General features: G+C 40.4%; 1 protein-coding gene across 3 annotated transcripts in view; it reads left to right on the top strand.

Annotated features, from left to right (window-relative positions):
• susd2 (sushi domain containing 2) overlaps positions 1-15,255 on the top strand; it is a 36,309-nt gene that overhangs the window by 2,933 nt on the left and 18,121 nt on the right. For all 3 annotated transcript variants that reach the window (XM_058774962.1, XM_058774963.1, XM_058774964.1), the window contains exons 6-13: positions 7,243-7,444; positions 7,663-7,748; positions 8,688-8,956; positions 9,582-9,725; positions 9,796-9,954; positions 10,579-10,827; positions 11,413-11,691; positions 13,101-13,277. In XM_058774962.1, the coding sequence (XP_058630945.1) occupies positions 7,243-7,444; positions 7,663-7,748; positions 8,688-8,956; positions 9,582-9,725; positions 9,796-9,954; positions 10,579-10,827; positions 11,413-11,691; positions 13,101-13,277 (1,565 nt within the window). The remainder of the gene's footprint in view (positions 1-7,242; positions 7,445-7,662; positions 7,749-8,687; positions 8,957-9,581; positions 9,726-9,795; positions 9,955-10,578; positions 10,828-11,412; positions 11,692-13,100; positions 13,278-15,255) is intronic.

Below are 15,255 nucleotides of genomic sequence, written 5' to 3'. Positions count from 1 at the left end.
ACAAAATCAGACTTTAGAACGTCTTTTTACTTTACAATCATTCTGAGGTTAAATACAGATTTGAAATCATAACAAGATCTGGTTTAATAGCTATGATACTGTTTTTGAAATCAAATCTTTGCATAACTAAGACAAGAAACACTGGCATCAGTATCTTAAAAAATCTTAAAAAATTAAGCATATACATAAATCCAAATAGAAATTAAAACAGTTATCAAATAAACATGTGTCCTATTCTGTGTCCTAAATTTCTGAAACATTGATGTCTCATATTTTAGAGCAGTCAATGCAATTTGGGAAAGAAATCAATCAAATCTGCATGTTTGAAAACTATTCAGATGTAACCCCCCCCTTTGTAATAAGTAACTGTAATTTAATTACACTTTTTTCTCAGTAACTGTAACAGATTACAGTTATATTTATTGGTAACACTTTATTTTAAGGTGTCCTTGTTACACGTTACATCTCTTTAATATTATAATAACAGTAAGTTCTCTTTCTAACACTCGTTCGGTATCTCACTATGGGAACGCCTCGGGCGTGACCGATCGCGGAAGCACCAATAACACCACGTCTGCCAACTATGGCAGACCAATCGCTGCAGCGATCAGGGAGTCCCGCCTCCCTGTATATAAACCGCAGCTACCTGCCGTTTCGTCATTCTCGCTCTCTTCCCCGTGAAGACTTCGGAAGCTGGCTCAGCAGACTTAGGGAATCATTGCTCAACAGTTTACAGACGGAGCCGCAAGGTAACGTCCCGAACGCAGGATTCCTAACGTTTGTTGAGCTTCACTTAGAGTGGGATAACTAACGCGTTACGGCGAGTTTTCTGCTCTAAGTTTTATACTTATTTTCCAAGTTTTGGGGGCGCTCACCACGCACCAAAACAGAGAAGGAAAAGAATAGCTCTATATTGTAGCACAGCTCCGTACTAGTTAGCAGCTTACCGTACGAAGAGAGTGTAGGCCCCATGGCCACTACGAAAGAACCGGAGAGCCCTGGAGGAAAAGGTAATCCTCCCCATCCGTGTGCTTGCGGAATGTGGATTTCTGCGAAGGATTCACACGGCCTCTACATCTCCTGTTTGGGCTCAAAACATGCTCAGGCGGCTTTGTCAAACCCCGAGGGCTGTCCTCACTGCTCGAAGTTCTCGGTTAAGACCCGAGAGCGGAGAGTCCACGTGGCAGTAGCTGGTAAGTCGGACCCATGCCTCTCTGCTCAACCCAGAGAGGAACCGATGGACTGTCCGCAGGCCAGCAGCTCGTGGGGAGAGATGATGGAGAGGGAGTCCTTCCCCCGCTGTTCGATCCGTTAGCGGGAGAGGAAGATGACGTGGACGAAGTATTGTCAGCCATCCTCGAAGACGAGGATGACGACGATGAAGATGCTATTCTTCCCCCGAATCAGTTGCGTCCGCCGAGTGCACAGGAGGCGAGTTCACCCTCCCCCGTACAGACGGACACAGATCTACTCGAGGTCTGTCGCAGGGCTGCGGGTAGACTGTCGATCGATTGGCCATCCCAACTGGCAGGTCCGGGGGCTGAAAGAGATCTGTATGATGGAAAGAGACTTCCGTCACGTCTCCCTCCATCGAGGCAGTTTATTCCAGCCGTCCCGGCTTGTGTGGCTGAAATGAAGAGGTTTTGGGATAAGCCTTTTTCCCACCAAGTGCCTGTTAAGGGCTTCTCGAGGCTAGACGTTCAGGGTATGGAGGATGTGGGGATGGTGGACCCTCCCCCTATCGAATCATCGGTGGCTAATCACTTGCACCCAGGTCGCCGGGCGGCGCTCTCTTCAACCGGAGCCTCGCTTCCAGGGAAAACAGAGCGCTTCGCCGCCTCTGTTTTTCAAAAGATCTATAAGTCATCGGCACTGGCAGTTCGTGCTCTGAACGCGACGTTCCTCCTTACTGCCTACCAAGCGGAGTTATTAGAGGAGATGGGGCGTCAGCTGGACTCCGGATCTCCCAACCCAGCGATCTGGGAGGAGATATGTGTCATTGCAGATTTAAACTTGCGCACATCCCGTGGAGCAGTTCAAAGCTGCGGTCAGAGTATGGGCTTAGCGGTTGTGGGAGAGAGATCGCTATGGCTCGGTTTGTCAGGCCTCTCTGACAAAGAGAAGGTGGAGTTTTTGGATGCCCCTATTGATCCAAAGGCTATGTTCGGCGCAACGGTAACAGCAATGCGTCAGCAATGTGACCTGCGGAAAAAGGAGGGAGATGCATTCGAGGTCTGTCTCCCCAGAAAGCCGGCAGCTCGGCCTTATCACCCGAGCCGACCGAACTTCAGACCTTCAGGGAGAGGGGGACATTCTGATTATCAGCCTTCCCATGCTGCTCCACCGCAACAGCCGGGAAACGCGGGCCCTCAGTCAAAGCCCGGTTTCGTGAAACCAAAGCAGTCTTTCGCAGCCGCAGCAGCGAAACACCGGTCGGCAGCCCCTCAGGGAAACAAAAAGAGGCGGGCGACCTGAGATGTCAGCTTGGCATCAGGAAGGGTTTGGAGACAGCACCCAGGGTTTCTCTGTCCCATCCCTGCAGAACGATTCCATTCTCCTCCCGGGAAAAGGAGAAGGAATTTAAGTGTGGAATGGACGTGCGGTCAGTTCAAAGTCCAATGTTTGCGGAAATGGCCCATGTTCTTCTGGTGCCCCCAAAGAATTGTCTCTCCTCCACCTACGAGGTTTGTTCCGAGGAGCAAGGACAAAAGTTCGCAAGCATCCCATCACAAATAAAGTTTTCTCTGACGCATCCAGGCCAAGGGCTGAGGGCGCAGAGTGGAATAAAAATAAAGAAAGATCACAAAAAGATTAAAACAATCACAAATAAAGACGAATCTTACTCCTTTACTGGAGCGGCATTCCCCTCCTTCGCCACTAGAATGTGCTGCAACACCGCTAGTGAGCGAAGACGAGAAGGGCCCACTCGCAGCTCAGGCCGCGAACTGGCGCGCATGCGCAGTTCATCCCTGGGTTTTAACCACGATAGACAGGGGTTACAGACTTCAATTCGCTGTAAAACCTCCTATGTTCAATGGAGTGGTAATCTCAGTGGCCCAAGGGGAAGCAGCTCAGGTTTTAGAGGAAGAAATATCCTCTTTAATGAGAAAAGGAGTGATAAGAGTGATTCCATCGAGAGAAAGCCACTTAGGTTTTTACTCCCGATACTTTGTGATTCCCAAAAGAGGGGGAGGTCTCCGTCCCATTTTGGATTTACGGGTCCTCAACAAACACCTCAGAAGATACAAATTCAAAATGCTGTCACTCAGAACGTTGTGTCAGAGGATTCGTCAGGGAGATTGGTTCACCTCAGTGGACCTCCAGGACGCATATTTTCACATAGATATTTTTCCTGCTCACAGGAAATATCTGAGGTTTGCTTATCAGGGCACAGCATACGAGTATACAAGAATTCCCTTTGGCCTCGCTTTGGCCCCCAGGGTTTTCAGCAAGTGTGTGGAAGCGCCTCTGATGCCATTGAGGAGGGGAGGGATCAGAGTCGCATCATATCTGGACGACCTGCTCATCTGCGCGCCTTCCCAGAGGCAAGCAGAGAGCGATACGGGCAGACTAGTGACGCATCTGGAGAGACTAGGTTTCAGAATAAACCAGACGAAGAGTTGTCTAACTCCTGCACAGGAAATAGTCTACTTGGGTCTCAGGTTGAATTCAGTGACGTTTCGAGTTTTCCTATCAGAGGATCGCATCGAGACATTTCACAGTTGCCTCTCCCTTTTTCAACGAGGGAGATCAGTCTCTTTCAGAATGTGTCTTCGGCTACTGGGTCTGATGGCCTCAACACTGTCAGTGGTTCCCTTGGGACTGCTGCGAATGAGGGATTTTCAGAACTGGACAGCGTCACAGGGCATTCGCCCAAAGAGCCGTCTCAGCCGCAAGGAAAGTGGTGACGACAGATGCATCTCTCACGGGCTGGGGGGCGGTATTCGAAGGCAGAACAGTGAGAGGAGTTTGGTTTCCCGCACTGAGAGAGAAGCACATACATTTTCTGGAACTACTAACAGTGTTACTAGCTCTGAGACATTTTGTGCATTTTCTCAAGAATCATCATGTATTAGTCAGGACGGACAATACAACGGTGATAGCCTACATAAATCGGCAGGGAGGAGTTCGTTCTCACAAGCTACACTTGTTAGAGAAAGAACTAATTATGTGGAGCAGCAGGACCCTCCTGTCGTTACGTGCGACACACGTTCCAGGAATAATGAACAGGGGAGCGGACTTACTGTCCAGGGGGAATCCTCTGTACGGGGAGTGGAGACTCCACCCCCAAGTGACGCTCAAGGTGTGGCAGAGATTCGGCCGTGCAGCCGTAGATCTCTTCGCATCGCGCGAAGACGCGCAATGTCCCCTGTTCTTCTCTCTGGCCAGCAACGATGCACCGTTGGGTGTGGATGCTCTAGCCCACGAGTGGCCAGACGTGTTACTGTATGCGTTCCCTCCGTTGAGCCTGATCGAACCGACACTACGGAGGGTTCGACAATACAGACATGTAATGATTCTGATCGCGCCATACTGGCCGTGGAGAATGTGGGTTGCGGAGATTGCGCAACTGCTCTACGACCAGCCATGGCCGTTACCAGCACGCAGGGATCTCCTCTCACAAGCACGGGGGGAAATATTTCACCCCTCCCCTCAGAAACTAGCTCTCTGGGCCTGGCCCGTGAGAGGCTAAATCTGGATGCAGCTGGGTTACCTCCGAAAGTGATAGAGACAATTCAGAACGCGAGGGCTGCCTCGACACGTTCTTTATATAATCTCAAATGGAGGGTGTTTGAGGGATGGTGTGCCGATAGAAACATTGTTCCTTTCTTGTGTTCAGCTTCGGATGTGATGTGCTTCCTACAGGACCTTCTGGACAAGGGCAGAGCCTTTTCTACAGTTAAGGTTTATCTGGCCGCTATCTCGGCATGTCATGTGGGTCTTAACACGGGTACTATTGGCCAACACCCTCTCGTCTGTCAATTTATGAGAGGGGCACGTAGGCTACACCCAGTATCGAAGCCGCTGGTCCCGCCTTGGGATTTGTCCATAGTTCTGAACGCGCTCTCAAAAGCCCCTTTCGAACCCATTGATAACATTGCCTTAAAGCTGCTCGCTTTGAAGACGGCTCTGTTACTTGCTCTCACTACAGCAAAAAGGGTGAGTGAGCTACATGCTTTATCTATTCACTCCTCATGTATGATGTTTGCTCCAGGGGGTCGAAGAGTAACTTTTAGACCTAACCCGGCGTTTGTGCCTAAAGTGTTTGATCACGCTGGTGCAGTTCAATCAGTGGACCTGCTAGCTTTTCATCCACCGCCCTTTTCATCCCCAGAGGAGGAGAGGTTACACAGTTTATGTCCGGTTCGTTCTCTGTATACGTATGTTCAGAGAACCCGCACACTTCGTAAGAGCAATCAGCTTTTTGTCTCGTGGGCTGACTCTTACAAAGGAAAGCCTATCTCCCGTCAGCGTCTTTCCCACTGGGTGGTGGAGGCTATCGTGTTATGTTACAATAATATGAATAAAGAGCCCCAATAGGATTACGAGCACACTCAACTAGAGGTATGGCTACATCCTGGGCTCTGTTTAAGGGCATTCTATTCAAGAAATTTCTTGTGACAGCCAGCTGGTCTTCTCTGCACACATTTGCTCGTTTCTATAGACTGGATGTGACAGAACCATCTCTGGCCCACTCAGTTCTGGGAGTGAGTAGTCAGGGGTATAATGCAATTTATTAAGGGAGTATTCCTTTGCATTCTGTTTCACCTCAGTTGGGCTTTATGATTCAGATAATAACCTACTCTTTCTTTAGTCTGCTTCGTCAGCATATCGGCAATACGGGAGTGGTTTATATCCCATAGTGAGATACCGAGCAGTGTTAGAAAGAGAACGTTAGGTTACTGGCGTAACCCGGTTCTCTGATAACATGAAGTGAGGTATCTCACAAACATTGCCCTCCTTACCTTACTGCACAGAGAAGAGATATGCGGAGAATGACGAAACGGCAGGTAGCTGCGGTTTATATACAGGGAGGCGGGACTCCCTGATCGCTGCAGCGATTGGTCTGCCATAGTTGGCAGACGTGGTGTTATTGGTGCTTCCGCGATCGGTCACGCCCGAGGCGTTCCCATAGTGAGATACCTCACTTCATGTTATCAGAGAACCGGGGTTACGTCAGTAACCTAACGTTATGCATAATTACATGCAAGTAACCCTAATCCTAACCCTAACCATATAGTAAGTACATGTAGGCCTGGTTTCACAGACAGGGTTTAGACAAAACCAGGATTAGTTCAATTAGGACATTTAAGTAATTTTTATAAACATACCTTAGAAAAAACATTACTGGTGTCCATCTTGAGACAAAACAAAGGCACTGATTTATTTTAAGATAAATCAGTGCAAGTTTATTTCAGTTGAAAGAGCTCAGATTTACATTTTAGTCTGGGACTAGGCTTAAGCCTTGTCTGTGAAACTGGGGGATAGTTAATTAATATTACTCAGTACTTAAAGGTGCAATAGGAGATCTCGGAAAATGCTAACTTTAGCCTGATAGCACTGAAAGCGAATGTCCCACCCTTCCTGCAATCGCCGTCCAAAGCCACGCCCCCTGAACGCACATACGCTCAAAGAGCAGAATACCAGAGACAACATTAAATTACTACAATAGGCTACATCAATGGTTTCCAATTACAGTCCTCGCGCCCTCCACGCTCTGCACTTTTCATATGTATATCTTATCACCTCCGACAGTTGTTCTGTTCGACCGTAAGTCATAAGTGCCCTGCGAAGTGGACATCACCAGATATTCCACCATGATTCCAGTTCAAAGCGAGAGTATATGTTCCATACAAAGGGCATTAAAGTGTGCAAGACGTGTATTTAAATTGTATTTAATTACATTTCATGGTCCTACACCTTCCACAGAATATATAAATACAGATAAATACATTTAGACCACTTAACTTAATGATTGCTATCAGGATGTGAAGAGACTTTCAACCAGCATAACAAAAAATATTTCTGAAGACTTATTGCACCTTTAAATGTATAATTGCACTGTAACAAGGACACCTTAAAATAAAGTGTAACCCATTTATTTTGTAATTAAATTATGTAATTCTGTTACATGTAACAGTATTAGTATTTGTTTTTGTAGTTTTTCTAATTAAATGGTGCAAAATATTATGGTTCCAGTATCCAAATATTTGAAAAAGACACCTTTTTTTGTGTGTGCAGGAATGTAAACGCCGTGTGGAGTGAAGCGCATGCGATCGCCTGGCATCTTGAGGAGGCCTTCAGGAAGGACTCTGCAGGCTGGGCCCTGGAGAAGTGCATCAATTGGGATAAAGAAGAGAAAGCAATGCCCAATTTCTTGACTGAGATCACCGATTGCCCCTGCACACTGGCCCAGGCCCGTGCTGACACCGGAAGATTTCATGTAGGTGTAGAGCAATAAATTAATCTGACATTGTTTGAGACACCACAGTGTGCAACACTAGCAACATCATAATTATTTGAGACCAATTTATTCCAACAACTTATATTTGTAATCATAGATGCATTGGTAAAACAGCTTTAATTAAATGTAATATAGCTGTTTATATTCAAGTCTCTGTATTAGAGCTCCTTTTGATGAGTTGTGTGTTTATTTTTCAGACCGATTATGGCTGTGATATCGAGGCAGGTAGCTTCTGTGTTTACCATCCAGGTGCAGTTCACTGCGTCAGAGCCATTCAGGGCAGGTAATATGTCAAGTCACCTTTACTTCTATAGACACAGTTTCTGAGATTGTGAGATAGATCTGAGATTGACACAGATTGTGTTAAAGCAGCTTAGTGATAAACATGAAAATAGCAGAATCAATTATGGAAACTTAACTATGGAGACTTAACTGTAGAGATACAGCAAGTTCTGCTGTACAAGAACAATAGCTCGAGTCAGTTCAGCATAAACGATAAATCATATGTAACTGTGATCACAATGTCTGCTTCTCTCGATATATTAAGCATAATTATGTGCGATATTTGCCCACTGGTTATTTATCCTGAAACAAGCCTTTCGCTCAAATCGATGCATTTTCTGCCCAATGGTTTACTTAATTTACCTGGCAAAACATTATGGATGATCTGAAAACACTGGCAAACAATTTGGAGAATAGCCATCTCTATTGAAATATTCTGCTCAAATATGTCTTCTCAAATGTATATTTTTGTCTTTCAAATGGTTGTTTGCGCAAAATCTGTGAGCAAACCATGCAAGTTGATGTTCTCTTGATTTGTGCTTATGTGTGATTTGATTTATGCTTATTTGATTATTTTATTTACCTATTGACAGCTGTGATTTATTTAATATTTTTGTTGGTGTGTGGCACATTGTGGCATAGAAAATTGATTGTAGTGTCATTATTACTAATTATTTAAGATTCAATTAAAAAAAAGAAAATGCAGATAGTCTATACACAAGGTTGTAAGTACATTTTGTAATGTACTTACCCAATATATTGTTCTATCACTAATTTATTATTATTTTATGTTGATATCAATGCATGTGTTTAAATTAGACAATAATAGAATCACAAAGTAGACAGTGTCCAAAACTTTTTTATAACACTTTACTATTCATGTAAATACATTTAATTATGTGTGTCATATTTAGTCCGTTGATCTATTTTTTTCTTGCAGTCCTGAGTATGGTGCGGGTCAGCAGTGTTGTTATGACAGCACTGGAGCTCAGGTGCTCACGGGAGACTCTATCGGTGGCAGCACCCCGGATCGAGGGCACGACTGGGGCGACCCGCCGTACAAGAAACCACCCAGAGTTCCAGCATTCTCTCACTGGAAGTATGATGTTATCAGCTTCTACTACTGCTGCCTGTGGTCAGATAACTGCAAATACTACTTCACTCACCGCCCGTCCAGTGACTGCAGAACATATCATCCTCCTAGAGCGGGTAAAGAAAATATCTGTAATTATTTTATTTTATTTTATTGTTTTATTTTATTTTATTGTTTAATGTTTTTTATTTTATTTTCTATTTTATTTTATAATTTTATTTAATACTTTTATTTTACTTTATTTTTTTAAGTTTTATTTAATAATTTGTATTATATTTTATTTTATTTTATTCAATACTTTTATTTTATTTTGTAGTTTTATTTAATGCTTTTTATTTTATTTTATTTTATTTTATTTAATACTTTTATTTTATTTTATTTTATTTAATGCTTTTTATTTTATTTAATTTTGAAGTTTTATTTAATGCTTTTATTATTTATTATTTTATTTTATTTTGTAGTTTTATTTAATGCTTTTTATTTAATTATTTATTTTATTTAATTATTGTTATTTAATTTTATTGTTTAATGCTTTTTATTTTATTTTCTGTTTTATTTTATAATTTTATTGAATATTTTTATTTTGTTTTTTAGTTTTAATGATTTTTATTTTATTGTTTTATTTAATACTTTTATTTTATTTAATGCTTTTTATTTTTTATGTTATTTCATTTTGAAGTTTTATTTAATGATTTTTATTATATTTTATTTTATACTTTAATAATCCCTTCTTTTCATTAGCTGCTGTACTTGGTGACCCCCACTTTATGACATTCGATGGTGTGACTTTCACCTTCAATGGGAAAGGAGAGTACATTCTGGTTCACTCGTCAGACTATGATCTGTCTGTGCAAGGCAGGACTGAACCAATGAAATTTGAGAATGGTGAGTTCTGTGACCTTCTGTATTAAGGAAGGATTGAATCAGACCTGGTCTAAGAAAACTGTTCTGTCAGGTACTGTTGCTATGGCGACACGACTCAGTTCAGTGGCCATGAGGGAGAAAGACTCTGATGTCATCGAGGTGCGTCTCGGAGACCAAGTAGATGAGCTGCAGGTCTTAATGAACCAACAGGTGCTTTCCTTCTCTGAGCAAAAATGGATCGACCTTACGGGTAAGACCAGTTTATTTATCCTCTCAAAGTCAGCTTTACCTAAGCAAAATAAAAGAAATATATATATTTTTCAGCACCCAATCAGCATATTAGAATGATTTCTGAAGGATCATGTGACACAAAAGACTAGACTAATAGCTGCTGAAAATTCAGTTTTGCCATCACCGTAATAAATTGCGCTTAAAAATATATTATAATATAAAAGTTATTTTAAATTGTAATAATATTTTACAAATAAAAAAAAAAAATATATAATTAATGCAGTCTCGTTTTTTATTTTTAAAAAAATATTAAAAAGTTTTATAAAAATGTTAAAAATAATTGAGCAAAATTGGCAATTTTAATTAGTCTATATTTGTATCTTTAAATTATTTATTTATGGTAAGTTTCTTTTTTCTCTCTCTTTTTTCAGAGAGAGTAGTGAGTTTATTACAAACAATGTTTGCAAAACAAATTAATGTATTAAAATATTGACATAATTTATCATGTACATAAATGTAATCATTGACCTTCATACTTTCTGTTAATACTGTTAATATTATTTCAGCAGATGTACAAGTTGAAAAATCATGATCTGTTATTCTTGGCAGACTAATTGTTGTCTGTTTTTTGTCTTGGTTCCAGGTGTTTTTGTTTTTTCCCCTAAAGCCAGTAATGTGACTGTGATGTTTCCGTCTGGGACGGGGGTAGAGGTCAGGGCAGGTGAAGGGGTCATGACCCTTACCGTTTTACTGCCACATGACTTACAGAACCACACGCTAGGACTGCTCGGCACAATGAATGACGACCCTGAAGATGATCTGACCTCTAGTAATGGAGTGATCATCCCTCTCAATAGCAGTGCACAGGACATATTCAGCTATTGTGCTGGCTGTGAGTAACTGCGGCACTCCTACATTATTTCACTGCCAGTGCGTGATGAAACTGAATGCAACCGAAATTACAATTTATACTGCTTATCATCTGATATCATTTACTTTTTGAACGTCATCTGATAAATGTACTCTATTTAAGAAAGGCTCCATCTGTTGTAAAGCTACAGTTTGCTAATTCAAAGCCGTTTCATATTTATTTTGTGACTATTCCATGTGGCTTTAATGGAATCACAGATTTAGTCTGTCACGTAAATGCTGTAAATGTCCCTTTTTTAAGTGTTTTATTGTTGTTATATATTTATTTAGTTGCAATGAAAAAATACACTACATTTTTTGTCTATGATTAAAATATTGTTATAAAAATCAGATCTTAAATGGACCAGCTATTGATCTAAGTGTCATTGAAGTTCTATAGTGAATTAGATTTAATTGCATAAGAACAGCTGAAAATAAGCACAAGCGGAAGTAATTATAACTGCTGTTTTTGAGAGTAGGATTTAATTTAATACTGTTTTAAAAAGTCATTTGTAAAATATCATTCTCCTCATTTTTTCACAAAATGCCATGTGTTTTTCTTCTCTAGGGGCCGTTACGAATGAGACTTCACTCTTTACTTACGACTCAACCTACCTCCTGAATGAATATTACTACGCCCCAAAGCACGATCCGTCTTTCATCCCAAACTTTTCCGTGACTGAAGACCCAGAGGACCCCCTGCTGGAGCCGGTGCTGAACCTCTGTGCCGGAGAGGGGGCTTCGTTCTGTAAATACGACGCACTAAGCATGCGCAGTCTGGAACAAGGCAATGCCACACTGCTGGCCTACCGGAGTCATACGTCCACCAAGACAGCTCTGGAGCCTGGTAAGTGGAGCAGTTTCCCTGGGAACCTATTGTGAAAAAGCTTCATATATTGTATATTTAAAAAAAAAAAAACATTTTGCAGGAATGGTAATTACAGTATTTTCTTTCCCAGACTTATATGTGTGTGATTTAGGCTCCATCTCACATCTCAAATACATTTTATAATCCGTGCATTTCTGGCTCTAAAATCAAATTGGATGAGCCACGTTTTTTTTTTGTATAACCTATATGTGACCCTGGACCACAAAACCAGTCTTAAGTGTCAATTTTTCGAAATTGGGATTTATACATCATCTGAAAGCTGAATAAATAATCTTTCCATTGATGTATGGTTTGTTAGGATCGGACAATATTTGGCTGAGATACAACTATTTGAAAATCTGGAATCTGAGGGTGCAAAAAAATCTAAATATTGAGAAAATCGCCTATTGCATATTACTAATCAAAAATGAAGTTTTTATATATTTACGGTAAGAAATTCACTAAATATCTTCATGGAACATGATCTTTACTTCATATCCTAATGATTTTTGGCATAAAATAAAAATCTATAATTTTGACCCATACAGTGTATTTTTGGCTATTGCTACAAATATACCCCAGCGACTTAAGACTGGTTTTTTGGTCCAGGGTCACATATATGTACTCATCAGATGAATTATGTGTTCATGCATCAATTATTTCTACATCTAATGGCACAACATACCGCCTACAGATGATAGATAATGAAATGATTAATGAAGCACATTTGATTGAATAATAATAATAATAATTTGATCATTTTGGCTAATATTTCATTTAATTTTCTTGCATTAAGCCTAAAAAACACGATACAATTACTGCAGCAACAGCCTTTTGTGACTAATGCTTAAATTTTATAATATATTTTTAAATTTTAAATTTTATTTTATTTTATTTTATTTTATTTTATTTTATTTTATTTTATTTTATTTTATTTTATTTTATTTTATTTTATTTTATTTTATTTTATTTTATTTTATTTTAAATTTAATAATTTAATTTTATTTAATTTTATTTAATTTAATTTTATTTTATTTTATTTTATTTCTTCTAAATAGGTGCATACTGTGGTCTCCTGAAGCTTGTATTACTGCTTTTAAGATTTTTACAACATGCTCATATAAGTCTTATCAAATGTTATGCATTTATAACTGCTCATGAGGATAAAGACCAATGCCAGCATTACATAGTGACGTCAAAACAACCTTCAGCTGTTTGCTGAATTTTAAACAGCATCGTATGCAGATTAAATGCCAGCGGCACACTATTAAAACGTGATCTTTGACCATATCTCAGTTATAAAGCATTGGAGACTTGCATATCATCTTACTGTTATCTGAATAATATCTCTATATAGTTTTGTAACGGCTGTGATTTTGTGATCTCAGTGCAATCCTGTGGTTGGTTGTCACCGCCTAACCACGGTCAGAAGGAAGGAACCTTGTATCTGGAAAGGGCAACGGTCACATTCTCATGTAACAGTGGATACAGACTCTACGGGTCCCAAGAACGCACATGTCAAGCGGACGGCGAGTGGTCTGGAGAAGATACACACTGTGTGGCTGGTAGGTAAAAGTGAAAAAGAAAATCCTGTGAGAAATGACTCACAGACAAGTTGTTGCAAACCACTAGATGGCAGTGTTTCCCTTTTTAAAGTTCATATCCTCTTGAGATACTAGAAGGCTTTAGTAGGTAATAATAATAATAATAATGTTTATTTTATATAGCGCCTTTCTGCAAACTCAAACTCATGCAAACATGACACAGCAGACAGAAAAACAGATAAATACAGATAAACATGAAATCCATGGCATGAATCAGATCATACAGTCAGAGATCAGAGAAACAAGAAGATATGTTTTAAGGTAGGTTTTGAAATCTTGTAACAATTGTGCTGTTTGATATTTTTTGGAAACCTTGAAACATTTCTTTCTGGATTATTTGATGAGTAGAAAGTTCAAAAGAAGTACAGAGCCTCCACAGGTGTCTAAAGAGACTCGTCTTGTCAAACATTGATCCGTCAGTCGTACAGACAAACCTGGATGTACTTGCGCTTGTTAACTCTTGACCCCTCGGTCTCATCAGAGCGGAGCGGCGTACTTCCTCTTGATAGGCATCTTCAGGATGGATCTGTTACGAATCTGATCTGGACTCTCTCCATCAAACACATGAAGCGTGTATCTGCTGCGCAGCTGCAGAGAACTCATCCCCCGCCGGCTCGCTGGCCTTCTGGGGTTCGCTGCGTAACCTGAGAACCAAAACACAGCCACAACCCGCTTCACAAAACACACCGGGCCTGTGAGCCAAATCATCTCGCGCTGAATTTACTGAATGCACGCTATTGCCAACATGCTGGATAATTCATATCGGGGAAAACTAATAAATAAATGCGGTAGTGTTGGTGTTCAGCCAATGCTTTGAAGCTTGTCATCTGTCAAACGTGATATTGATCAATATTTGCTGGTAGTAGAAGAACATTGCATACAGTGCATTTCTAAATCAATAAAGCAGCCGATATCTGCTTTACTGATTAATGATCGTGGAGTTCGTTATCCAACTTGATAATCATATTTGTGAAACTTTCAGATGAAGGGTAGGCACTCTTTTATTACCGCAGCATTACTGCAGGCTGCCGATATCTCTCACAAATATCATCAGGAAATTGTAGGAGAGCATTTTTCTTGATATGTGACCCTGGACCACAAAGCCAGTCTTAAGTGTCAATTTTCTGAAATTGAGATTTCTACATCATCTGAAAGCTGAATAAATAAGCTTTCCATTGATGTATGGTTTGTTAGGATCGGACAATATTTGGCTGAGATACAACTATTTGAAAATCTGGAATCTGAGGGTGCAAAAAAATCTAAATATTGAGAAAATCACCTTTAAAGTTGTCCAAATGAAGTTCTTAGCAATGCATATTACTAATCAAAAATTACGTTTTGATACATTTACGGTAAGAAATTTACAAAATATCTTCATGGAACATGATCTTTACTTAATATCCTAATGATTTTTGGCATAAAAGAAAAATGGATAATTTTGACCCATACAATGTATTTTTGGCTATTGCTACAAATATACCCCAGCGACTCAAGACTGGTTTTGTGCTCCAGGGTCACATATATGTTTGCTCACGCACTGCTCACACCGCAGCAGTCAGATTACACTCTTAAAAATAAAGTGCTTCACGATGCCATTGAAGAACCTTTTTTGTCTAATAAAGGACCTTTAACATCTGAAGAACCTTTCTGTTTCACAAAAGGTTCTTTGTGGCGAAAAGAAGGTTTACCTTTTTTTCTGCCTACCATTTTTCTGTGCTCTCAAAGTCTTTCTCTTTGCCTCTCTCTCTTTTCTTTACCTTTATCATGTCTAACATTCATCTTTACCCCTTTCGCTTCTCTTCACCTGTCTTTCTGACTCCCTACCGTTCTCTCCTTCCCTTATACCAATAATTCTCTCACTTTTATATGTACATTTCATACTTATACTCACTTTTTGTCTTCTCTGCTTACCTGTCTCTCTCTTCTTTAACTGTCATAT

The sequence above is a fragment of the Onychostoma macrolepis genome, chromosome 05 (genome assembly GCF_012432095.1).
Source record: "Onychostoma macrolepis isolate SWU-2019 chromosome 05, ASM1243209v1, whole genome shotgun sequence".
Classification (NCBI taxonomy): Eukaryota; Metazoa; Chordata; class Actinopteri; order Cypriniformes; family Cyprinidae; genus Onychostoma; species Onychostoma macrolepis.
This window is presented reverse-complemented; position numbering and strand designations above follow the sequence as displayed.